At 45.8% G+C, this 27,115-nt stretch overlaps 1 protein-coding gene across 14 annotated transcripts in view; it reads left to right on the forward strand.

The window, feature by feature from the left end:
• Positions 1–27,115, forward strand: part of LOC101487767 (RNA binding protein fox-1 homolog 3) — a 431,072-nt gene that overhangs the window by 381,465 nt on the left and 22,492 nt on the right. For 11 of the 14 annotated variants that reach the window (XM_076883451.1, XM_012920561.3, XM_076883450.1 and 8 more), the window contains 6 exons: positions 9,767–9,910; positions 16,130–16,183; positions 20,140–20,232; positions 20,939–20,999; positions 21,079–21,132; positions 25,966–26,098. In XM_076883451.1, coding sequence (XP_076739566.1) covers positions 9,767–9,910; positions 16,130–16,183; positions 20,140–20,232; positions 20,939–20,999; positions 21,079–21,132; positions 25,966–26,098 — 539 coding nt within the window. The remainder of the gene's footprint in view (positions 1–9,766; positions 9,911–16,129; positions 16,184–20,139; positions 20,233–20,938; positions 21,000–21,078; positions 21,133–25,965; positions 26,099–27,115) is intronic. The other 3 variants (XM_004556389.5, XM_076883448.1, XM_076883449.1) reach the window with 2 other exon arrangements.

Consider the following 27,115-nt stretch of genomic DNA (forward strand, 5'->3'; position numbering starts at 1 on the left):
CACACGTAACACTGAGTGGGTGTGTTAACAGTAAATTTGTGGTTTGTACTAAGAAAATGATTTCATCTGTTGTATGAGCAGCTGATGAGCTCAGAAATGAAGCTAACTCACAACCCTAAAAGCTGCAGTTCTCCAAATGACCACTTGAGGCTGGCTCATGAAATATATGCATAATAAAAGATGGAGCTAAGCTTACCAATAGGGATGGGTATCATTTAGGTTTTATCTGATACCAGTACCAAACCGGTACTTTTGAAACGGTGCCGGTGCTTGAACGGTGCTCAAACCGGTGCTTAAAGAATGGAGAACACAAAATTGGTCCAAAAACCTCTCATGTTCAGCTGTTTTTTTTGTAAAAAGATAACAATGTTAGCCTTTTCTGCAGCTATGGGGCATATATGGTATCACTCTTGGCTGGAAGCTTAAACAATGGAAAAAACACAAACTTTGTCCAAAATCCTCTCATGTTCAGCTGTTTTCCACTTTTTCTTTGGTCATTTTAGCCTTTTTGGCCAGGGTGAAGGGAGTATCTGCCATCAAACAAGAAGACAGCCGCATGTAGCTATGATGATGTTTGCTAGTTCACCTTACATGCATTAATGTAATAACGTGGTTAGCCTACTCAACGTAAATTACACTCGAACAACATTAAGCTACTCACGCAGAGAAGAACGGCTGCTGCTGCATCATCATCCTCATCATTTCTGCTACACTGGCAGGGCTAGGGGCCAGGACTCTCCTCTTCGTGTTTTTGGGGGATGTTGCTCCGGGTCCGATAACAGGCACCACACCCGCAGTAGATGCGCTCGGTGTGAGGTCTCGCAGCAAGCTATCAAATACGGCGCATTTCTCGGCTTTTAAAAAAAACGCTATGCGTCGCCAGATTCGAGGTGTTACCTCCTTTGACAGTATCACAGTATCAGCTTAAAGCACTTGTTGCAGGCTGCTGAGTTTGCATCTTTTGCTGTGAAGTACAGCCAGACTTTGACCGCTTCGCCTTGGACATTTTTAATCTGTAGCTCTGCTCTAAAAGAACGTACGTACCTGGACCCGCCTACTATCCTTGGAAACGTAAAATGATTGGCTAGAATTCAAAGTGTATGACATCTCAGGAAAAAAAAGCACCGAAATGTGCGCTGCTTTTCGGTCTGGTTACTACCGTTTATGTCAGAACCGGTACCCATCCCTACTTACCATAATTAGAAAACAAAACTAATTTGACCAAAATGAGTTCCTGAATCTATAAAATCTGCAGGAGAGTGTTCACAGAGGTCACGAGAGAAAGCAGCTTCCAGTAGATGTTAGTAGGTCTACATACGCTTCAGTGTTAAAATACCCAACTTTAGACTGTTATTGCTTGCTTTTTAGGTCTGTCTAAGACGTCTGCAGTCCAGTTTTAGTGTGAGGACTTATAGTATTAGTCTGTTATTTGGACTTATCAGCAACTGCGTGTTTGGTTGACTAATACTGTTTTGGAAAGCAGGCTGGTGACTAAACTCGCTTGCTTTCTCATATAACTACATGAATTTGTCCAGTTATCATAATATCCTGTTCAAAAAAAAGTATGTATAGCAAAAAAAGCCAGCCCAGAATGAACCACATGTGAGATTATCACTGCTACACCCATGTTTTGTATACTGTCTATGAGCTGAATGCACCAGAATCCTGTAATTACCCGTTCTGGCCACAGAGGTCACTGTTTCTACTGTTCAGAAAAAGCTGCATATTCTTACTTTAACATGCAAATCTGGCCTATTTTTGTTATTGTAACATATTTGCATTTTTCAAAAGCCTTAATTAACTTTTTCTCTCTCTTATGTTTACATAAGTAGTAAGTGAAATTTTTGGCCCCAACCCTTGTTGCCCATTTTTTTAGGTCATTTTTCTTCCCCCCCTCTTTTTTCAGACACTAATTTGAATGTTTCCTGCATCACAGACACAAAAACAGCCCGTGTTATTAAAAGGTGAGGGTTAACAGTGAGAGTCGCACGGCTGCACATTCATGTGCAGCAGCAGCAGCAGGCTTTGTTTTCAGGCCAAGCTCGGCGCCTGACGATGGAGGCGAATTTGACTGAGAATGCGCTGCTAAAATGAAAGCGCATATCTGAAGAACTATTAGGGGGCTCCCAGAAAAACATGTCAACCTGAGCTGTTTTATTTATTTGCGTGAAGGAGATTTGACATGCTTTCGACATGAATGATTCAGGCTCTCTGAAAGGAGGACACGCCCTCCCCCACTTGTCTTCTTCTCCCTCCGTTAAAGGAGCAAAAGAAAGAGATGCACTTTTCTCCAGCAGCCAAAACCAACAGCTGCTTAGTGAAATCAGCTAATTATCTGTAACTACACCTGGGCGTTTGAGATTTTTCTTTCGAACATAAGACACCGTCGTCTGTGCCAGGACATGATAATGCTCCTGTTTTCACTCCATCATGAGAGTGCATGCCTCTAAAGCGTTGGCACTCGAAGGAGAAAACAAACCTCTGGCAACGGATTGTGAGAGAAATTCTAAATTATACAGCATACACTTCGTTCTTGTGCGCTTACATAAAATGCCTTGACCTGAGATTTACCTTCACAAGGGGTAGATGCAGATAAAAGGGAGAACGCTTAGCTTCGAACTTAAGAGGCGCGTCTAGAAAGACGGATAGTGCCGGCAGAGATGAAAAAAGTGGGACCTGCGTACCTCTTTTTCTCCTTTAGTATGAAAACACCTGCTGCTAGAGGTCAGCGTGAGGCCACAGCCCTGCTGAGAGGCATCGGGGTCGCTCATGAAGAGCACCTTTAATAACTCGATTTTTCCCAGCCTCACAATTACGGTGCAGCCATGAATATTTGGGGGCAGAAAAGTGCTTATACAGCATAAGCAGGGCGATAGCACTGCACGTCGTATCATCATCGGCCTGTAATGTGGCAATGTTTGATTTGAAGATTTGTGCGACGCACTCGGACCGCTCTGTGGTTATGCGCTGCACTTACAGTAATGGCTGGGACACGAGAATTTAAAGTGAGGAGAGACTTGGCAGGAGGTTTAGTCTCCTCCTCCTCCTCCTTCCCACCACTCCCCTCCGCTCTCTATCGCTCGCCGTCTCCACTCTCTCTCCATTTCGCATTTGATTTCATTTCATCTGTTCACCCGCTGTGAAGAGAGCCCAGTGATGGTGGCCATGGAGAGATGAGAGCTCGCCTCATCTTCCTTCATGTTCTCCCCTTCTCGCGCGATCTTCATTCTCTCCATCCACGCTCTCCTCACTTCCACCCGTCTTTTCTCCGAGAGGACGGAGGGACGAGATTAGTGGGGTGTAAACAGAGAGTCTAATCCCCGGGGCTGGTGGGGTAGTGTCGCCCACCGCTGCGTTCCCCAGCTTTAATGACAGACCCAGCCTGTTTGCTGTGGGTGTCACAGACGGGCCCGGGCGCCTTTGATTAGGGCACCCTGCAGAAACACAGATTGAGGGAGCAGATCAGCTACTCGCTGCGAATCTCCCCCCTAAGTTCCTCCTCCCTTGACTCGACTCTGCTGCGCTCAGCTCCTCTACCCCACGACGATGCTTTACTCTGCACATCTTCTCGACTTAAAGACTTAAAAAGAGTCAAGAGAGAGAAAATTCAGTGAAACGTATGGATTCTGTGCGAATTCCCTGCAGAGAACGGAGAGTGTGTATGTTTTAATGAGGCAGGGGGACTGTCTCCACTTCTTTCTCTCTGCTTCTGTGTCTCCAGTCCACCGTCTATACTGGGAAGGTGGCGTTGTCCAGAGTCAGACCTCTGGGACCTCGCTCTGTGCCGTGTTCAAACAAACTGACTTGAAAGCAGTCGACTTGAGGAAGAGAGGCAGCCCCCAACTTTCTCCAAATCCTTAGAGATGAGGGTAGCAGAGGGCTGCCAGGGAGCTCTGCTCGAGCAAAAAAAAAAAAAACTGAGCTCGTTATCTGGCTCAGTTCAAATAGTCTGAGGTTTGGTTGAATTTCATGAGTAATCATTCTCTTTTCAGATAACAAATTAAGGCAGTGGCGTTAGGGCAGCACTCAATTCCAGATTTTTCACAGCCCGTGTCAGCGGCACGAAGACTTTCCAAAGGGTATTCTGGGGGACTGTGATAACATAGACGCGCACACAAACACACAGGGGCATGCAGAAAACATGGGCGAGCACATGCAAACACTTATACAGCCGTGCACGCACACACGCTCATCTCTCACAAGCTGTGTTTAAGGGATCGAGACACCACCAGGGTGTAGCTTTCAGAGACACTGCTGATGGCAGCATGTAGGCCGCCATTAAAAGGGGATGACTGTGTTATCTGTAAGTGGGAGGAGTCGCTTACTTCCCCCTGGTGTAAATTCCCTTTTCAAAGATATCCTCAGTGTTCCCTAAAATAAATACTCTCCTGGATCGTTTAAAGGATGAGGATGCTGTTATTCTATTATCGTCAGCAAACGGGTGAATCCCACGAAAAGGCCAAAACTGACAGCACGATAGCCCGTCTCTCAAAGCTTGCTGCCCGAACCCTCTCAAGACGCAACTCACAGAAACGCCGCTCACAAATATAGAGGCTCGGTAATGTCCCGAAACATCTGGGCACCGTAGTTTTTAGCAATTGTGAGATAAACAACGCATTTGTCGGGGACTATTTTCAGCTGTGCATTAATGCGGAGTCGGGTCTCTAGTGAGTCTTTAGAGCAGCAAGAGTTCCCAGCTACAGTACATAGTGTGTCCTTTATAATGAAGATGCACGTCAGCCGGTCCGACGCAGAGGTTCACTGGTGTGTTTTTAAAAGTTTTCAGAACAATAAGATGTGTCGAGTCACAGAGTTGTGCACAAAACCAACACGACGCACGTCACGAACGTGAAGGAGACCTTGTGACGCTGTCGAAGTGTCGGTCTAATTAATCGAGACCACATGCAGAAATAACCTTTAAGAGAACGTAGATGTCCTTTTCAAAATCTAAATAGATTGAAATATGAGCATGTGTTGCCACCACAATCATCGCCCAGACGGTGTCCAGAAAATGGGCTTCCTCTCAGCTAATTAGAGGCACTGAACTGGACCTCTCGACTGCGTCTGTGCTGTTGTTGCCTTTTGGAGCATTTTAATGGAATTATCTGACAAATAATTTGGCCCATTGTGTGGTTAATGTACCAGATGGTCCAAGAAGTCTGTGCTCCAATTTTGGTGACTATAGTGTTTTAGTACCCTTTTTTAGCTTGTTACTTAACACGCTAAAAGCAGATATCTCTGTCTGTGCGATGCACCTGTACAGTTAATGAATGCAGCTTGTCACATTAGCTCGCTAGCCTTCGCTGATAACTTGGCACTTCACCCGTGGGTCTAAATGTGGCTTCTGGCTCAAGAAAAGCGAGATGGAAGCGGCCAAAACACTAATGTCCGGGCTTTAAAATGCAGAATCCATAACGTAGTGGGTGACATCACACCGGCAGCATCTGTCTTGTGTGTGTGGTTTTCATACCGGCTGCCACGAGGGCATTACACGTGCGTCATCGATATTTTCCTTGGCCTCAAGTGCAGTGATACAGTTTGGATTAGCTGTCAAACCCGATGCAAGTGAGCCCAACCCTAAATGTAAAATTTATCCCCACTGATGCTTCTTACCAACCAAAACATACCTCAGAGCTGAAGTGGGCTTCTCAGCTTTTGATTCTGCAGAGTTAGTTGAGAGAGGAGACTTTCACGTTTCTGAGCTTTATTAGCGCCGAAACAGCCTATCGCAAAAGACAATCTATTGGTCTCGGTGTTGCCGGCGTGCTGAAAATGACTCCTCCATCTCGGACTTGTTTATATGAATCGAAGGGAGATGGTGGTGGGGGCTGATCCTCCACTCCACACTTAACTCCCTGCTCTCTCAGGTGATGGAAAGGTTATATTTGCAGCTTCTTTAGAAAAAGAAAACAAACGGCGAAGGACTGGAAAAGGAAAATAATGAATTAAACCTCTGGCATTATAATTCTTGAGAGCGAAGACTCAGAAACCCCCCACCCCAGCTCCTATTTAATCGGATGTAATCTACCTGCTTGGCAGCATTCCAATCAGATAGTTTCAATTATGCTCTTGTAATGCCACTCTGCGAGGAGGGGGAAAGTGCTGAGCAGAGCACTTTGCAGGCGATTTGCAAATAACAGCAAGGGAGTCTTTTAGAGAAATGACTGAACAGGAAGCCGGAGAGTTGCCGGAGTTGACAGCTCTCTCACTCTTAGGTTTGCTGGCTTTGGCGGTGACGGCATGTTTTGCATCCCGCCGCCTCCTGCCCGTGACAGCAGCTGTCGGGACAGTAAAGCGCCGCTGAAGGTGGCCTCCTATGGTAATACGGAAGTAATTATTTTCCACTGCTGCACCAGCGTCTCACAACCAGGCAGGTCGGAGCCTCGGGAGCAACGTGCAGAGGCAGCCGTCGCGGATCGCGGTGACACTCGGAGTTACTGAGCTAGCAGGACGCGGTCCGAGGCGCTCGGGAGTCGGCGTTCAGTATTTGTGTTCTCCATATGTGTACTTGCCCCCGGTGTCGGGGTGTGCCGCTGGCCTGTCAGAGCGTCGAGCCAAAGTTAATCTGGATGTCTGCAAACACGCGACTGCGCCTGCCGTGATAAAAAGCCGGGCGGAGGAGCTGGAGGACAGCGGTGCTCTGTAGTCTGGCAACATACGCTAAAGGTCGATAGTGTCATGTGTGACCGATGAAACAGATTGACCCGCGGGGCTGTGGTACCTTGTCACCCTCCACGGTCCCGGCATCTGTCTGCAATGTGTCACCCCCGGGGCCCAACATGGCTACTCAGGCTATTAACCTCCAGCGCGCGAGGACACGGCAGAGTTAAGACCCGTCCACCCGTCTCTCTCTGTCACAAATCCACTCCTTAGTAGCCGGCCGGCCGACCGAGTGCATTTCCCGCCTCTCGCGTCCTCTATCACTTGTTAACCTCTGGTCAGAGCAGGCGGGACTTAGGAAGCCGCCGCCACGAGTGCGCCCTACCTGTACAGCTGCAGGGGAAGACAAAGCGGGACCTTGAATCAAACAACTGTCACTGCTAACAATGTATGTCACCGTCTCGGAATGGGCCATAAAAACCAAATAAATGACGGCCATTACAGTGGAGATTGTGATTATGATAATGAGAATAATAAAGGCGATCATCATTACGATCATGATGATAATGATAATACTGTGATGATGAATTATAATGAATAAATCCCTACCCCATTTCCTAAATGGTGGGAAATGTATCACTACGAGAGGCCTGCAGCCATCTGACAGCCTCGGAGCGGCGTGAGGGTTATCGGCGTGTGCGTGCGTGTCATTCGAACCGCTTGTACTCTGGCTACGGCCTACTCTCTTTTCACGCCTGTATCAGTACAAGATTGCATCCGTGTATGTGACTTCCCAGTCAGAGCATAGTGTGTGTCATGCTCAGAGAGCACTTCCCAGGAGACCTGGCAGTTTACATATCACATTCAAACAGCTTTTGTTCTCAATATCTGCCACTTCCACTCTCTCGTTGCTCGTTCTCCCCTCTCCTCTCTCGCCGTTTCTTTATTTAGTATCTTACCAGAGGCTCTGGCTCTAAATCAGCCTTCGTTTTATTGTTTGTTTTTTTTTAATATGCTTGCTTTTGAGAAATGGACACTGTCTCTAACACACAAAAAAACCACAGCATTTATCTTTTCTTGATGAGTGACCTCTTGTGGTCATGAGAGCAATTACTTTTCCTCTCTGAGAGACAAATAGGAATTGTGCAGTGCTGCTTCACACTAAAACTTTATTTGAAATTGTAGTGAATGGCTTGTAGTTCACTTCTTGTCGCTCACTAACAGTCGGCACTTTCCAGAGTTGAAGTATAGAAATGCCAACACCTACGACGCTGTGTGTGTTTGTGTGTGACCCTTTATTACCAGCGTGTTTCATATGACGCCAGTGCATGCAGACCCCCCCATGTGTACCTCACCTGTTTACCATGCAGATCACTGTCACCAGAAGAACGAGATCATTCGTGTTTATTTTGCTTAATATATACTTTATTTATTGTTTGTGCTTTCTGGTGCAAATGAATAAACACAACTTTGTTCATGTGCCCAGTTAGTGTGAGGTGATAGAGTTTAGTGTAGGTTTCCTGGTGCAGTGATATCGTACCACTGTCACAACCCCAGGACGTCACTGCACCTCTGCTGTTTGCTGAACAGCTGGCACTTCTATTTTTTATGCTAAGCTAACCTGGATTCTGTTTAATGGCCAGCAGGAAGCGACTCACCTTTCGACAAAAAGATGTCAGACTTTACAGAATCGATGAGAAAATGCTGATTTATTCTCTGCATAATTAACCCCTAATTTTATTTTTGTCATTTCATAGCCTGATGGTCATTTTGTAAATGATGGCTCCATTTAGAGTAAAACAGAACATAAAGCAGAGTAGGCTTTAAAAGCAGGACTGGGCTATTTATTTTCCCAAGAGGCCGCATGAGAAATTGGGACTCTCGTGGAGGGCCACACCAATAAGCTGAACTCAGTTCTGCTCACTATTAATTTTCCCTCTTTGCAAACTCATCGGTGCGACGCTCCACAAGAGTCCCAGTTCCTCATGTGGCCTCTCAGGAAAATACAGTTCCCAACCCTGCCTTCAAGCACGACTTTAAACACATCGGTTGGTTTGTGTTTCAGCTACAGAAACATCAAGATGTTACCTTTAAAATCAGGCCTTACAGTTCTTCTATGATGGGTTGTTTTTTATTTAATATGCAAAGTCATTGAATATTCCACAGAAAGAGGATCCATCCTTAGGTTGCACGCATCCCAGTGGATGTCAACATTTCTAAATCTCAAACCAAATGTTTTAAAACAGTAATCCACTCAAAAATGGCATATGTAAAAAACAAACCAACAACAGCTAACATCCATTTTTTATATGCAGTCTATGCTTCTGGCTCCAGCTCGATACTTGCTGCTCATATACTGATGCTGTTTGTTACCATCTAAAACGAATATTTTGATAGTTTTAGCCAAATGTTTAGTGGCTTAAACTTTAACCACAGAGCGAGCAGGTCAGAAACCACTCATTTGATCAATTTGCATAAAACACATTTTCAGAAAACACTTACCGGCAACCTATTGACCAAATACAAAGACGGACCGATGTCAGAGCAGTTAACCAATGAGGTTTCGTCCATAGAAAATAAAACTGCCTCAAATACGAGGTCCATCTAAACAGACAAGCCACCAGCACCCTCGGTGAAATTCATCACGGGTGTCACAGAAAGAAACAAGTGGAATTTGTCACTGACATCAGACACGTCATTTATATAGAAATGTCAGCGCAGCATTCGCATAATGATGGAAACAACAACGCTGAGGGCTTTGGGCCTCGCACTCTGATGGCTGTGTGCAAACGTCACCAATAATGTGTCTTTAGTCTAGACATGTCAGGGCTCTGTGGGATCTATATCCACGCCTTTTTGTCAGCGCCTTCAATCTTCCCTGTTGCTCAAGAGCTAAGTGCAAGAGATTAATAAGTGGATTTGTAATGCACAACCTCAGGTTTGACACTATAAGTCATAGGCTGTTTATCGCTTTGGCTTTCTCGCCCGATTGAAAAATAGCAGACGCCGAGGAAGTCAGTCAGCCAGGCCTCCCACCCCGCCCCGTACCCTGCCACCCTCCTGTTTCAACCCCCTCTTCTCCTATACTTCATGACCAGGAGGTACAGTATACTGTAGCAGCTAATGAGCAGCTTGTGTCTTTCCTCTGTTTGTTTCCCTCTGGCAGACAGATGATGTGACGCAAACAGAGGGCTCTCAGCAGCTCCAGCTCCAGCACTCAGACTCTTCAGAGAAGCAGCAGCCCAAAAGGTTACATGTCTCCAACATTCCCTTCCGCTTCCGGGACCCTGACCTAAGGCAAATGTTTGGGGTGAGTACCTCGGAGAAAAATTTCAAAATATCACACCTTGGCTCTGCCGTTGCCTCGTTTCCATCCAGAACTTTGAATCCCAGGAGCTTTTTCCAAGGAACTAAAATGTTTTTGCTCCCCCCCCCCCAAGTTACATAAATGACTTTCTCGCTGCTTTTATCTTATTGTGGGGGTTATATTACTTAAACCATATCTTCATTGTTACTGGGATGTGATCAGATTAATTCTTGTTGCTTCTGGATTTCTTTTTAATTCAGTGGGAAGTGTAACTATAAAGCACAAAGGCATGAACATCATTGGTCTGTTGGGCATCTTTGTAAACATGTTGCATGTTTATGCTGCACCAACATGATGGAGCCACATTAGAAGTCTCTGTCTCTCTCCTCTGCTCCGTGTTTGGGTCCAAGCTGCAGATCTGCATTTCTTTCGGATGGCAGAGCCGAGCTGCAGTACACACACACACACACACACAGCAGAGCAGCCACATTAAATAGATTAAAGCCCTTCAGTTACATGCACGTGTAATACAGCAATACTTCACTTTTCTGCACGTTTGCTTTGAAACAATCAGAAGATGCCGTTTTATTTTCCTGATGCCACGCTCCGTCTTGCTCGACCACAGATGACGGGATGAGTCTTAACGTTACATGAAATATCTGTGGTTTAACTTATTTTATTACATTGTAATTAAATCTCAAGGTGTTTCATATTGTAAGTTAAAAGTCCGACAATATTAGAGAGACAGAGAACACCAACGATCTGATAACCCGCTCAGAGCAAGTATGTGGCGACAGTGGGGAGGAAGAAGTTCATATTTAAACAGGAAGAGACCTCCGGCAGAGCCGAGCTCTGGGCAGCTATAGCTGTGACTGGTTGGGGGTTGTTTTGGGGTTTTTTTTTCATGCTTTTGCCAAAACTGGGGGATACTACATATAATAACTAGCAGGACACTTGCACCAATCAGAATGCTCGGTGTCCACTTGTGCAAGTTGGGACATCTTTAAAAATAGTTTCCCTGCAAGAAAAACTAATCAAAAATCTGGCACTTGAAGAAGGTTCCTGTTGTATTAGTGTATGTACTGTTTATTGCAATGTGAAGAACGATCCTACAACAAAGCCTGAAACACACAGGCTCACTCGGGTAACCAAACCGACAGCAAAGTTTCTGCAGAATATATGAAAAACATTGTATTTGGATGTAAAGTTAAAGGTCAGCACTCGAGAATCTGACATGCTAGCAGTTGTTGTTCTTGAGCGGTCCCACCTCACCCTAATTAAAGAGCGCATCCTCTAAAGTCAGAGCAAATTATTATATCTTTATTAAAGTGAGTATGAAGCTTCTGGGAAAACAATCTAAACCACACAACAGGACGCGTATTTAATGAGCAAAGCCAGCGCTTAAACTGTCATCTAGTTAATGCATTGATTACTACATTGTCAGAAGGGGGAGAAGGAGGAGTGTCTTCTGAGTTTTTAAAAGCAAACAGCTCAATCAGTCCCAATCAGGTGCTGAACTCATCGCTGCACTGCAGGTTGGGCACTGGGGAGAAGTTAGAGGAGCCCGGTGCGGTAATGATTTTACTCTTCATCTTTGTCTGCTCTCCCAGAGAGCTGCGGCTCGCTTTGTCGGGCTTTTTTTAGGCTACCGTGTCCCCTGAACAACTGACGTGAGGGTAATTTTAAACGTAAAATATGAGGACAAATACAAAGAAAATGGGGGGGAAACAGATTTAACTTTAATTTCTGTTTCTGTTTTGTTCTCGTATATCAGAGCGTATACAATGGGTAGTCTCCACAGGTCATTAAACAGTCTTATTTTCTAGAAGTTACACACAGAACGGTCAGCTGCTGACAAATGCAATGAGATTACATATCAACATACGAGAGGTCCACCACAGAAATTCTCTCTCTCTGTCTCTTTGCAATTAATGAGCCAATATATACAGTTCAACAGCTCACCCTCGTGTCTCACAAAAGCCTCGATACCAATTGAACCAAACATCCCCTATTCAATAACGATAATGGATCTGAATGGAGACGATTGCCAAAAATGTACTTTAAATGTTATGCACTAATTGGACCATTAGAATCCAGAGGCGTTAATTCTCGTCGTTATGAAGACAACATCCAGCTGATGATATTAATTACTCGCGAGCCGTGGCTGTGGCTTTATAAATTGCAGACAACATGGCTGCGTGCTTGCTCTCTCTTTCTCTCTCTGATTGTTGGCTTTATTGTTCCCAGCTCTGGTGCAGGTCGTGTGGAATCCAAATCACCTCAGTAATTAGCTTGGAAGCTTTGTGTGCCTGACTGGCTCGTGCAGATATATGATACAGAATTGATCACAGCCCACCCAGTCCCCCTCAATCACCCTTCTCACCCACATTGCCCGTTCCCTCCTCTTACCTGCACCTTCCTTTCATTCTTGGTGGTTGGCACACTAGAGAATTGTGGGATCAATTGTCTTGGGTCGAGCTTGGCGAGGCGATAGCTGGTCTGCTCCACCCTCTGACATGGCCTCCACAATGGGCCTTTGTGCGATCAGCACGTGCAAAGCCTCATCCCTCTAGCTCTAATGGCTTCTGGAGCGCCACCGGCTCAATACGCCATTACTGTTACGCATGAGTGAAGGCCACAGACATGCAGGCGGGAAGACAGAGGAGAGAGAGAGTGGAAGTGCGGCACGGCTCACTAGAGAAGGCGTCTACAGCAGAGCAAAGCCCCCACCAGGAGCCTCCATCTGCTCCCACACGGCACGGGGAAACTGTCTCCGCTGAGCGCCACGAAGGTTTCGACAACGGTAGGCGGCGTTCAAACGAGAAGGGAGGGCCTGAAATCCACCCTGACATCACAGGGTTAAGGGTGTGGAGAAACCTGTGAGCTTTTAACGAGGCGCTGAATGAAGGCCTCATTAGGGCAACCACAGCGGACGTTAATCAGTAATTAGAAACTGTGATCTCTGAGAGTGAGTAAGTGTGGGGGAAATGAAAACACTCCAAGCGCGAGTGAGCTCTGCGCGGCGCCCATGCTGCGCTGCTTGAGGGTGCCCTCGTTTGTGTGACTGGGTTCTTCAGCAGTGCTTCTTGCAGCGAGCGTAAGGGCTCTCGCAGCGCTCCCCAGAGCAATCAGGACCTCTGCACTCCCCCACCCACCACCACCACTCCGACTGTCACTGCGCCTGAGCGTGCTCTGTTTGAATACACAGGGCGCCGTAGCGTAATTATAGGTTTCTGAAGAGCTTAAAGATATTCAGGCTAATCGAAGGTGGAGGCACAAGGGCCTCAATCTTGTTTGTTGCTTCCACACTTGGAAGCTTGAGGTCTAGTAAATATAGTCGATTATCACTTCCAAGTGCAGAAAGACAAAAACACTAGTGTTCTTAAAATACAGACGCTGTCTAGCCAGAGCTGTTTCCGAGTAGCCTCTTCTTTTGTGGTTTACAAAGAAAATAAATGGAAAAGCACCCAAGAGTCAAGTTACAGCCCTGTTATTGAACATACAAGCACGACCTGTGTTCTTAATGGTGCAGTCACGCTACCACAAAACCTTGGTGCAGTGTCATCCCCTTTGAAATGGTCAGCGGCACAGAACATCTCTGACAGTCGTCGAAGTCGGTTGTCGTCATCAAATTCATGCATCGAGACGCTGATAAAAATGCAATAAGACGGTGTCAGTCTGTTATCAGTTTGCAATTGAAGCTGGCCATTCAAGTTGGGAATTGACCCCAATTAACTGCTAACCTGAATGGGGTCAGGTTGGCAATTACGTGCAATCAGTTTGTGATAATACGATGAATAAATTGCCGAAAACAGACGTTCACACTAAACAGAAAACACAGTAACGACTTGCATTCAGTTCAGCCAGAACCTTGGAACAGAAACTCAGTGACGCAGCTGTCGGCAATCAGTCCAAGTCGTGGCGCTCTTGTTTGGAGGCAGGATGCCTTGCTGCACCGGTCAACCTGTGGCCATCACCAATGTGAACAAAAGTGATTGCCCAGAAGTTGGGGGTGCTGCACGATCAGCCTCGGAAAAAGGAGCTGTTTGCTGCAACTACTTGGTACATTTCCCATCCTGTTTTTATTCTGCTCTGATCCGTAAATATTTAGGGTGCACGACCTGAAACGTGGTAGCGTTGATGAAAACAAACAGCTTGGTTACGTAGCATAAGCTCCGTGATAGCACTGAACTTACTCAGAGCAGGCTTCCACGCGGGTGCTTTGTTTACATAACACAGACAGGACAACAACACAACATTTGTTAATCGTGTCTATGCACGACTCTCCAATCTAGCTCAATTCAACAAAACCGAAGTAGACTCCCTCTTGTGGCTCTATTGAGTAATTGCACTTTAATTAGGAAGCAGAACACAAAACCAGCAAAATAAAAAAATAACTGCAGATGTATTTAATCAGTCACTAATATTTTTGCCCAATCACCATACCCCATTATGTACTGAGGGCAGATTATAATGTACAAAAAAAATGCGAAACCAAATAAAAACATTCAAATGTCTCAAAAGCACGGGAATGATTTGCTCCAGTTAAGCCGTAATTGAAACATAACGAGTTTGATAAATTAGATAAAACATGCAAACCCCCAGTATCATCATTCGATGCTTCTCTTAATGCTTTTTTATTTTCATACAGATATTGGATGGTTTTTCTAATCTATGGATGGATGCATGTAGCTGCAGCCTCCTAGATGACATCAGTCTCTCCCTTGTCCTCCCTCTGGAGACTCCTCCCATTGAAGCTATTGTTTATTGGGGCTGCTGATGCAGCTGTTTCTCCCCGTGTGTGTGTGTGTGTGTGTGTGTGTGTGAGTGAGAGAGAGATTGAGAGCAAGTAGGTGGGTGGGAATAGAAGTGCATGAGATCACTGGTGAGCAGCGAGCAGTCCCCAGCGCCATGTGGAAATCCACAAAGATGACTTCCTCTGAAACTAATTAATCGACGCCACAAGCCCATTACGCTCGGTTAAAACAATTAGCATCTGCACGTTGCGTGGGGGAAGCATTGTCTTCTCAGGCGAGAAAGGGGCATCACGCTGGGATATAAATGCCTGCGTGCGTGATCGAGCCAACGCTCCCCATTCGAATCAGTGGAGCCGAGCGCCATATGAAGCAGATGTGCGTCTAGGATCTATAGAACTAGTTTCAACACGAGCAGACGCATAGGGGAGAGGACACGCCCTGTGGAAACAGAGGTGGATTTAAATGACAAAGCCTGTTTTTGGCTTGGCGACTTGGTGCGTTGAGCTTGCTGCGTTCTTTGAAATGAGGGGAAACATACGTTTTCCCGCTAACCCATAAACGCTCATCTCCTGGAGTCCACTCCACTCACTCCAGCCAGATAATAGCCGGCTCCTCCTAACCCCTATTAGTGGCTCAGTCAAACGATCCATCCATTCCCATTGAGTGTCGACCACATGGAAAGGCCCATTTCTTCCCTGTTGTGCTGAAATGAAGGCGACGCGGACCGCTTGACAGGGTAATTACTTTTAATGAAATAATACAGCCATTGTAGACAGCAATTAAAAGTCGCTCTCACTCCACTCATTAAAGGAACTTACAGTTTACTTTCATTCCTCTGTTTTCTAATGATCCGAAGGCAGGCCTGTTAAAATCGAAAGGCTGCAGCGTGTTAACCCCCGGGGACCGGCCCTTAGGTCCTGTTGACTGCGAGAGCACACAAACAAAGAGAGGATAAAGAATAAAAGAGAAGGAGGCTCTATAAACAGAGAGAAAGGTAGAAATAATCAACTAAACTCTTCACAAGACTCGAAGGAGCAAGTTTCCCCGAGGTGATCGCGGAGGTGTCGGGGTCCGCGTCTCAAGACGACATCAAAACACCGTCCGACGCCGCTCTTCTCTTTGTGTCGAAACAGGCGAGCAAACTTACATCATAAACACTGCCACGTAATCACAGATCAAGTACTTTTACGAATACTGTGATTTCATTTCGTAAAGTACCGAGAGACGCGCAGAGACGCGTTGCAGCGGCAGCTACGAGTTCTCTTTTCAAACCACGCCAGCGAGCTTCAAGAAGTGTTTGCTGAGCTAACAAATGCAAATTGACCACCATTTCCTCACAAAAGTAACATTTCCATATTGCCTTAATGGTTTTTCTTTCTCCGGTCGTCGTCCTCATGAATTTAGTCAGCGAGGCTTTCTAACTCCATCTCTTCTCTGCTCTTCTCTTTTTCTTTTCTCTCTGCAGCAATTTGGAAAGATTTTAGATGTGGAGATTATCTTTAATGAGCGAGGATCCAAGGTAAGTGAACTAGAACGCCAGCTGCTTCATTACCATGTACTTCTTCTGTTTCCTAATGATGGCATTAGTGTAGTGTGTACATTGGCTGAGAGTAGTGGTCTCTAAGCCTGGTCCTGGAGAGCTGCATCCACTGCCTTCCTGTCTCTCTCTCCCTATTGTTTTTGTTGTTTGTTGCAGCTCTCCCCCAAGTTGTGAATCATTAGCCCTGTCAATCAATTCATTATTGAGCTGTTTCACATTTCACTTAATCCAGCAACAGGCTGCAGGTCCTCCAGCATATGGAATTGAAACTGCTTGTTTAGAGACGGGGGTCCTCTTTGAAGCCTGGGCATTGATTGAAAAGGTCCTACATTATTCAGGTTTATCATTTTGTTTCAGACCGGATGAAAAACAAAGTTCTTTGTGATATTTACCAAATAAATGTAGTTTAGTTAAAATGAATTTGAAGGCTAATACCACGTTTATGAAAATACACGCCTGGAGAAGAACCTGCAGATCGAAACGCTGCCTCCAAGAGAATTGAATTATTAAAGTGAAGCTTAAGATTGTGTAGACGTTCCCCTTCTTTCTTACATCTATTACTTTTAACACACTTGTCCAACTTTGGGCAAAAAGAGCTTCATCTATTGGCCACAAGTTATTTTAAAGAAACTGGTTGGGGTGAGGACTGGCGGTGTTTGTCGGCTCTTTGACTTCTGTGGCACTCGGGTCGCAGCTTGCTGGTTTGTGCAGAGGTTGAACGTCTTTAAAAGAAGGATACAAACTTTATTAGAAAAGAAAAAAAACACCTCTGCAATACATCGGGCCATTATCTTTTTTCTAATTTTAATGTATTCAGACATTCTCATTGAGATTAAAATCTGTTTTTCAAGGGAGAACAAAAACATTAACAGGAACACAATGAGCAGGCAGAAACAAAAGAACACAATAAACAAGGAATTAATAAAAACAGCAGCAAAAAACATCAGATAATAAAGCTTTAGGAACTCTAAGGGGAACGTCGGTCTCCGGTTTGAGGTTAGTTTGCAGTACCTGAAACCTTTTTTACCCAGAGTAGTGCATGAGAATGTTTAATTAGATTTAAGTGTGATAAATAATAAAACTGATGAAGGGTTTAATTGCCGGAGTGCTGATGGGCCCGCAGAACAATACTGAATATCTCGATTGTCTAAGACAGGCTGTGGACGTTTGTGTTTACGAGTTGGTTCGATGTTGAATAGAAATCTTTAATTGAGTGTTTTCATAGTGTGTGACTGTCTGTGCTTTATATATGTGTAAAAAGTGCTTAACATGCACAGTAGGCTAATAGGCTACATTAACTTAACTGTTGTAAGTTATATTAAAAATACTAAAATTTGAAGCTTTTGCCCCTGATGACTTACAATGATAGAAACACTCGTCATTAGAAATGTGTAGATTCAAGTTTACTGACAGATGGCTGGATAATAGAGATTACTCTGTGTGTTTTAGGAAACTAGTAGAAAAATTTAAAAATTATACATTTTGTTTGTTTGTGTTTCTTAAACACAACTTAATACTATAATTTTTTCTTTCTCCGGTCGTCGTCCTCATGAATTTAGTCAGCGAGGCTTTCTAACTCCATCTCTTCTCTGCTCTTCTCTTTTTCTTTTCTCTCTGCAGCAATTTGGAAAGATTTTAGATGTGGAGATTATCCTACATTTGTATAGTTACACATTAACAACCTATGGATTTAATTTAACATCAATTAATTTAACAGTTAGTACCATTTAAAGTCTAGGACAGGTAGAGTCATATGCCACACAGTTGGTAGGCATTTTAAAGGAGGCTGCAGTAATTGCAAAACATCATTAGAAGACTGAATCAGTAACTCTGCAGGAACAGGATTGGGGCATATATCACAGTATCATCAGCAAAGAAGTTTATAGTGAGAGGAAATAAAGTGCAAAACAACTAAAAAAGGCCACAAACCAAAACCCTTATTTAAGATGTTTTTGAAAGGAAACATGACTTAAAGGGAAGTAAATACTACTGCTGGGGACTATTTTCAGCTGCAGACCTGGTGCTCAGGTGACAATCTCCAGTAGCAGAGCAGTGTATGTGTAAGCAGTGGGTCTTTGCGGTGACTCTGTGATGTGTTTTTAATAATTCATGGACGGCAAAGGGATATACAAGGAAGCACGATACTTTAGTTTTGTCTTTTTGTACAATTTGCCGACAAAGAAAAACGCAGAATGCAGACAGCAGTGTTCTTAAAGGTCACCCGTGCAGAAAATAAGAAATACTGCTTATAATTCAAGCTGCGCCTCCTTAAACAACATTGTGAACTTGCACACCTTGGATCATTTCTACATTTGTCTCAAAGATAATTTGTACTCGTAAACACGCCAACCAGCCGCCAGAAAAATGGCCACAGCGTTGATGCGTTACTGCAGTATCAGTCTCCCAACCAGGACAGGTGAAGCCTGCGGAGGTGTGAGCAGCCGAGAGCTACTCATCCAGCTGTTCATTTAATAGAGTGTACTAAGCTCCACAGCTTTCCATTCATAAAGGCGACAGGCTCCCTGGCTGGGTGTTGAGGCATGAATGCTATTGATTCCCATTCATACCTGGGAGTACTTTGGGCTCGTATACAGGCGTGCAGGGAGCCCCAGAACCAGGCGACGCTGCTGCACTCAGCCCCTTCTGCCAGACAAGATTGAGCACCGGATAAACCGGTCTCCTCCGCCCGTAACAAGCATTTATTGTTTGTGCCCTACAAAGCCATTACCCATGATGCCTCTCTCCCTCTTGCACTCTGTGTGCTATATAATGAACCTACCAGGCCATTAATAAACAATCTATTTCCTATGAAGCTTTGGCAATTTGCATTCAATATGTTTGTCTCCTTTGAAAAATGGTGGCTCCACTCTGTGCTCTTGTAAGCTAATTATTTGTGCATGATAAAAAAAAAGATAGAGGGGGTAACCACAGTCGGGTGAATGTCCAAAGGATTAATTTTGCCCTCAATTCCTTTTTTGAATTTATTTCTTTATCTCTCTTTCCCCAAGGACAGGTCGCGTGTTATTTATGCTAGAAATAGCAGCCCGGAGATCCTGCGTATGCATACAAGATCACTCCGCTCGCCATCTCTCACATGTATTACATCCTCAAGCAATTATCAGGCAGCGCCGGCCATGCTCTCTCTCCCTCAGCCTATACCTCTATAAGTATATATAGAAACCACAGGAATGGGACTTGTTTGGCCAGAATATCTTAAAGCTTGCGCTATAGAGAGTCCAGTATCCCAGTCCACATAACTCAAGGAAGTGACAAACCCCCCAGGGGAGGCAGGCAGAGAGAGTTTGGAGAGGTTGGGTATATTTTGGTCGGGGTTTAAAGTCAATATCGGAGCTCTTCTCTATCACAGACGAGCATATTTGCAATGACACCATTCACTTTTCTTTTCTTTGTTGCATCAATGAGCCGGTGTAATTTCGCCTCCATAAAATGGCCCACCTATTAGTGCAGTGAATAAGAAACAGCCAGAGATCAAGTTAACGTGTCTGTTCAGAGAATTCATCCTCACTCCTTGTGCCGTTGCCCACGCCTTCAAAGGGAGACGGCGGCTGTGCCGCTGAAGTTGTGTAGATAATTATACGACTATTATGGCAGCCGCTGCTTCCTGACATTCACCCATGGCACCGGTGCTGTGCTGTTTAATTGGGTAAAGCAGGCAGGTTTGTTGGTGTTGTTGTGTGAGGTCACGTCACCGTTATCCTCTTCTCCTCGGATCTCTCTGTTTGCTGTTTCCTGACGCCTCACTAACTGCCTCTAATTAATCTGGCTGCTTACAACTCGACTCTGCTGCTCACCTACTCCTGTCTTCTCACCTCTCTCCCTTTTCTCCTCCCTTCCCTTTTCTTCCTCCTCTGTGTGTGTGTCCATCTTTTCCTTCTCCTTTGTCTCTCTACCAATGGCTAATGTGGTGCTCTCAGGGCTTTGGGTTTGTAACTTTTGAAACAAGCACAGATGCTGATCGTGCACGGGAGAAACTAAACGGTACAATCGTAGAGGGACGCAAAATAGAGGTGCTTTCATTTTTCCCTTTATTCTCATCTTCTCTTCTGCCTGCCTGCTGCCTTCTCAACTTACCCATAAACCTCTGCATAAGCATGCGGCTGCTCTGTCTGTGCGTGTGGTGCCTGAATGTATGCATGCATGACGGTGCGTTTAAATCCTTCTCGGCAGAATGCGGGATCCATACACGTCAACACCAGTTGTCCATCATTACCTGACAACGCAGAGTGAATGCATGCCATCAGTCGTGCATTCCCCTATCGCCACCGTTTAGTGTTGCCTGCTCTAATTCTGTTTTTGTTCACGACGAGCCGAGCCCGCACTCGGCCGTTCTCATCAGGTCAATAGAAGAAAATCAAAGCACTGTCTGTGTTTTGCTTTTGGAATCCATTTGTTTATCCAACCAATTCTGAGGATGCTTTTTTTTATTATTATTATTATTATTATTCATACCTGTGGGTAATTGGTGCATGCTTTCCCTCTCTTTCCAGTAATATAATCATCTGTAAGAAAATTGAAATGATGAATAAATTCATGAAAGGGCGAACCAAAACTCAATCACACTAAAGTGCTACAAACAAATTTACATAATCATTTATTTTATGAATCCGTCTTTATTCATCTTGGTTTGCTGCTCGCTTGTAGCTCGCCGTGGATACGCGGATGGTAAATGTAAAGGTCAGTAATCACAGGCTTTGTGTTTGCTGCTTGGAACAGGTGAACAACGCGACAGCACGAGTGATGACAAACAAAAAAGTGGCCAACCCGTACACGAACGGTGAGTGGCAAACTAAACGATAAGAGTTCGCTCGTAGTCGTCGCTGTGAGTCAAGTTTTTCTTTCGGTCCTCTCGCCAGGCTGGAAGCTGAATCCGGTGGTCGGAGCTGTCTACGGTCCTGAACTGTATGCCGGTAAGAGCCGTTTTCTGTGTTTTTCTCTCCACCTCCCGCTGTACGCATCGCACCGTACCCGAGGCCGCTATCAGCCACCGCCTGTCCCAGTCTGACCCCTGAATTTCTACAATCAGGTTCATCCTGAACCTACTGAACATGAAATTCCCCTCGAATCAAAGTGAATCGGAGAGCGGCTCAGATAAGCAGTGGATGATCCAAGCCTCTCTGAGTGGCTGAGGGAGCCTGAGCCATTGTTTGCGCGGTGTGCAACTGTAACGCTGGAAAAAAAATGATTTCGAGAGCAAGCGCCCCTGCAACTGTTATCAGATTGTGGAGGCTGCTGCTGTGGATGGATTTGCCAAGTGCGCCAGATTGACTTTTACAGAGCTAACCGAATAAAGGAGATTGAGTGAGCGATATTGTTGGCACCTACCCTGTCGAAGGCCGCTATTCCTTCTGGTCTCGGTAATGGAGGAATGAGATGAGCTCAGTGGGGTTTTCCCTATCTCTCTCTGCCTCGACATGCCAGCTTTATTGCTGTATGTTATATGAACCCTTTGCATTTTAATGAGGGGGAAATGGTACTATTTCATTTGGAAGAAGTGCTGAGCACATCGCGCCACTTTAACGGCTTTCCTTTCTGCTCATTAGACTAAAATCTGTTCATTCCCCGGACAGCTTTACGGCGAACCTCTAAATAACTGTCCATGACAGAAAGCAGTCATCTATCATTTTTATTTCATCCCCAACCCCTCGCCCCCTCCGAGCCTCCTCCCTCGCCTCCCACTCCCCACCTCCCCCCACCAACATTCCTTTAGTTTCGACATCTCCTGCCGATAATTATTCACACACACAAACGTACGCTCGTCCCTCTCCTTCTTGCACGCTCAGGCACAAAAAACGTGGCGCCTTTTCTCTAAATTGAAAATCGGGACGTTAAGTAAGTCTCAGCTTACGTAAACAATAATTTCACTTGACCCATATCCACGCGCAACGCTAACACCTGCCCTGCTTCTCAGACCAAAGCACTCCAGCACACAGAAATAGATAACCTATGTAGAGCACAGACTCAAATACATGTCCCCTCTTCCATGCACACACTCTCTACTTCGCTCTCTCTCTCTCACACACACACTTCCCAAATCATCTCATAAATCAGAGGGAGTGTGGTCCACCACTCCAGGCAGGGGAAGCAGGAGGGGTTGGGTGATTTATTGGCTGCTAATTTTTCAAGTCGTCTTGACATGGCGCTGGAGTTTGCCAAGCCTAAACGACAACATATGCTTGCCAGCTGGGAAGATGGGAAACATAAATAAGAGATACATTTTTGAAACAAAACCTCCCTAATGAGCAGCAAAAGGCTGTTTTAACTCGCTAAAAAACAAACTCTGACCAGCTTGTTGACTGTTGCATTCTTCTTCTACTCTTCCTTAAAAAAAAAAAAAGAAAAAAATGATGACCACATTCAGGACATTTTCCAAAATCATCACAGCTACAGTTAATATACTTTTGGTGGGAGTAAAATGGGATATAAAGGCGATTAATCACTGTTTATCAGTCCTCATTTCTGTGCAGGAGATCAGTGAAATTGGTAGCCATAAATCCTGGCTCGGTGACAGCGCACTTCGTCTCCATTCGTCCTGGCGCTACAGGTTTATTGTCCTCAAAACCCATTCAGGAGAATGACGGATGAGAGCCTCATACCGGCTCCCCGCTCTTAACCTCTTCCAGGGTAGATTGGCTCCTCCTCTGCGTGGAGGAGGGGGTAGGAGGGTTCTCGGTAGGGTACTGGCAGCCAGCTCCAAACGTGGGTCCGTGTTCTCCGTTGCCACCTAATACCCAAACCTCCCATGGAGCCCTGCTGAAGGGGTGGCAGAGGACAGCGGTGTGGTCCAGAGAAAAAGAGGCATGGCAGTGGGGTTCCCAGTCAGATGGAGGGATTGGCAATAGCACATGGCTGTGGCACAAATCATAGTGTGAGGTAGCTGGTAGGCATCCAGTACCAGTGCTCATTTTTATCCTGTGTTAGCGAGCGCTAAACTTTTGTAGAACAAGCCCCAGAATCTGTGCTCCGCTATCCAAATATAGTATGACAAGAGTCTGGCTCCATCCATACAGATGCAGCAAGTAGGCGTGTAGCTAAAAACGGCACAAATGTCGGGACTCTGTTTTACGTTATTTGTTGTTAATGTGACATCATTCGTCAGGGTGAGCGGCACATCCCGTGCATATTGCATTCTCAGCTCATCTTATTGCAATTGGCAAACTTGCGCTGGATGTTTTCAGCACCATGGACAGCTGTCACTTAGAAATCCCTTCGTATGGCTCGGCTCTCCTCAGACTAACGCAAAGAGACTCTTCTCGGCAGCTAATTCCCAGGAAGACAGGAGATGAGTAGCTTTTCATTCACCAGTTCATATTTTTCTGCGACTAAGGTGGAGGTTTCTTTTTTTTTTCTTCTTTTTTGAGGACTCGTGAAAAGCTACCAGCTGTGTAAATGACAGAAAAGAAAGGCTAATTGCCATCTTAACATATGTAGACAGATCCTCTCATTGTTGGAGTGTACTTTAGGGGGATAATTAAGCTCCAGACTCTTGATTAGATTAAGCTGTTTTTTTTGGTCCCCAGTGCGTGGATTAAGTGCTCATTGCCCGATGTATTTGAGCAGGAAGTATTAGAGAGATCAACCTTGTGGAAAATCAGATCTTTCTTTATGGGAGCCGGTTATGACCCCATCATTGGCACAGAGCGGGATTACCTCGGGTCCAACTGGCTCTGCAGGTATTGAGCTTCTCTCAAGTTGACACATATGACATACGAGGTGCAGCGTGACCCCGCCGCCCTTCAGCGCATAACTCATATTTTCTCCAGCCCCCCTCCCGGAAAGGGTGTTTGACTTTGGTGGCTAGACCAGGTTTGCGCTCTCATACGCTGTTGCTGTTGTTGCTTTTCATGGGCTTACCAAGGTGTGACAGCGCCTTTGATTTATGGGTTATTATTGAAGCAGTGTAGCCTATCGCCAACTCATTATGAGTTTACATTCACATACATCACCGCATGCATATTGCATACAAATTTTAAAAAAAAGAGAAGGAAGCAATTGGGCTTTGTGGGAGCCCAGAAACAGCGGCGATTTGTTAAGAAGAGGGCAACGCACCTCGAAAACTATCAAGGATTGTTTTTGCCCTTTAGCGGCCGTGCTCAGATGTCCACTGCTCCAAAAAAAGGAGGGACTAATTTAAATGTCAAGGTCAGCGTTATAAATCACCCGGGAGGCAAAGGGGGCACCGTCCCAGTCCAGGCCGTCCACGGGTGTGTTGGCAGCAAAGAAAGCGCCCCGCACATTGGTGGGCGTCACCTGGCCAAATGAGACGCAAAGTTTGAATATGTGTGCGGACCCACTAATCGAGCGTGATGTTAATGGCAGAAGACATTAAACCGGGCTCTCTGTGTTTTTAAAAGCACCACTAATCTGTCTCCCTGTCAGCTTTATTGAAGCAGCGAGGCTAGGGTGAGCATCGTCCATTAGGGTGCTCACTGGTCTCGACCAAATGCAGGGCTGGCGCTGCACACGGCAGAGTACCATCAGGCTGTCACTCCCCAGGCACAAACCCATACAGCACCGCTTACCTACGAGCTGCCATGGAACTTCATTGTAGTCTAGTTTGTCGGAGATTGCGAGGGACTGGCGGGTCGTCTGAAACAGGCCGGATGCGTGTTATTAACCCGCATTATTTACCCCAGCCGAGGCACCGCGTCACCCCACCAAACCAAATCAGACTCGAGCTCCACGATTGGGGAAAGTGAAGCGGTCCGTGATGAATTCATCCAAAGCGTGTCGCGGAAATGAATAAGGCGAAGAGTAAGGTGAGGAGAGGGTGACGAAGGGGCGTTTCTGGGGATAAAGAATAACGGGGCTGACTGTGCTGTGATGGACCAGACGTTGGGGGAGGGAGAGAGGGCGAAGACCAGAGGGAAGGGAGCAGTGAGGGAATTACAATTGCTGGAAAAGTAGAGGCCAGCTTAATCATGTCTAGAGATCAGTGTGTTTGTATGCACCTCCACAGCCTGTAATCAGACAGCCAGTGGACCGATTGAAGGTTAAGTGGAGAGCTGACGATCACATCGGCTGTCCTCTAATCTGCGACCGTGGCTATTTTGTCGCACCGTCACACCAACCCTTACTCATCACCCCGAAGCCTTTCACCCCAACTGACCCTTTTCACGTTCAGTGGTAGCCATCAGCAGAGGACAGAGCATGTGGCTGTGCGATTGGCTAAAGATGGTCCCAGATGGGTTTGGAGATGGGGGTCATGCTGAGGTTTGGGACTTGGCTGTCCTGCCCATCTGCTCCATTTCCCCTCGGGGAAGTTCAGAACGTCTAGTCAAGTTGTTCAACAACCTTTACCGCCTGTTCGTCTCCGCCCGACACCGAGAAACGCCCTCTACCTCTACCCCGTCCACCCTCCCGCTGCTCTTTGTTGCTAGCCCATTGTGTCTAAACTATGCAAAAGCCGTGGTGCGAAACTAGTGGTATTGCATCCATTACCTGCCCAGCTTCAAGGCTGCCCCTCACCAGGCATCGGGAAAGGATGCGTACAGCAAATGTGGATCCTTGCTGAGTACGGCACAAAGCAGCGAGCTGGGAAAGGGGAGAGTGCTCGATGAGGCGCACCTAGAAAAGATTAAATCTATTGTTTCCTTGTCTTCCCTATAATGCATTCTGTCATAGGGAAAGCAGTGCCACACGTCTCTCTCTAATGTATTCTGTCATAAGGTAAGCAATGCCAAGTCGAGGATGTTCTCTGAAAGTCATTTTCTCTTCTTCTCGTGTGTGTTTTTGTTCTATAGTAACAGGATTTCCCTACCCTGCCACAGGCGCTACGGTGGCCTATAGGGGTGCCCACTTGCGGGGACGGGGACGGGCTGTGTACAACACATTCCGCACAGCTCCACCTCCACCACCAATCCCAGCTTACGGAGCGTGAGTACTGACCCTCCGAGGCCCGGTTCGGGTCGCATGATATTTTTGTCTTTTCATAGCTGAGAGTTTTAGCTTTTATACACTCTTTCAGACATCAAGACAAAATGCGTGTTGTGGACTGTTCCTCCTGATGCAAAGTAGCACACGACATCATCAGTGTCAGGCCGTAACTGGGCTGATACTGTGTAGTCTGAACACAACGAACACTTTTTATATAGATAGCTGTCGTTTGGTTAGATTTCACGCTGCAGTATGAATGAAACTGTACCCAAGACTGCTCCGACTGAATTTATGCCCAAACTTTGCTTTTCTACTCATAATTTCAAAGAAATCTTTCTGTTGCGTCTCAAGACCGTGCCCTCCTGCAGGAAACCCGCTTGTCTAACATAGCCAGGCAGCATTGCTGCTGTAATTTTACATATTTTTTTTATCTGCGCACATGTCTGAAGAGAACTTTGGTATCTGCGGATATACATAACCGAACCCTGCCCGTCCTTACATTTGTACAGCGTGTGTTGACAAAGGAGTAACTGACAAAGTCAAGGTGAGAGCTGCGATAGTGTATTACCAGTCAGATCTCACTGGACTGTGACCGGGGCCCGTGCTGATCTCCTGGCTTTATGCAGGCCTGCCTCGCACTCGTCTCTTATCAGCGCTGGTCTGTGTGGCCGTGGGAGAGGTCTGACGGAGGCTGGCCGCTGCCCCGCCATAGCTGTCTATCTGTGATTAGATCTGGATCTGTCTTAGTGCGGTGGGACTCGCAGCTGAGACTGGAAATCCCACATCCCCATTCGCCTCCTTCCCACTCGGGAACCCCTTTGCTGCTGATGGCAGCCGGTTGATTTATATAGCCTAGTCATGTGACGCAGCTCCTTCACTGCCTTCTTTTGTCCTCCCTCTCCACCGCCAGCCCTCCTGATAGCAACTGCAGCAACTGGAAAGACAAACAATTTTACCAGAGCAGAAAATTGGACAGGGATGTGAAACCGTTACACCTTTCAGTTTGTGTCATTCATT

This window comes from Maylandia zebra, linkage group LG4, assembly GCF_041146795.1.
Source record: "Maylandia zebra isolate NMK-2024a linkage group LG4, Mzebra_GT3a, whole genome shotgun sequence".
NCBI lineage: Eukaryota > Metazoa > Chordata > Actinopteri > Cichliformes > Cichlidae > Maylandia > Maylandia zebra.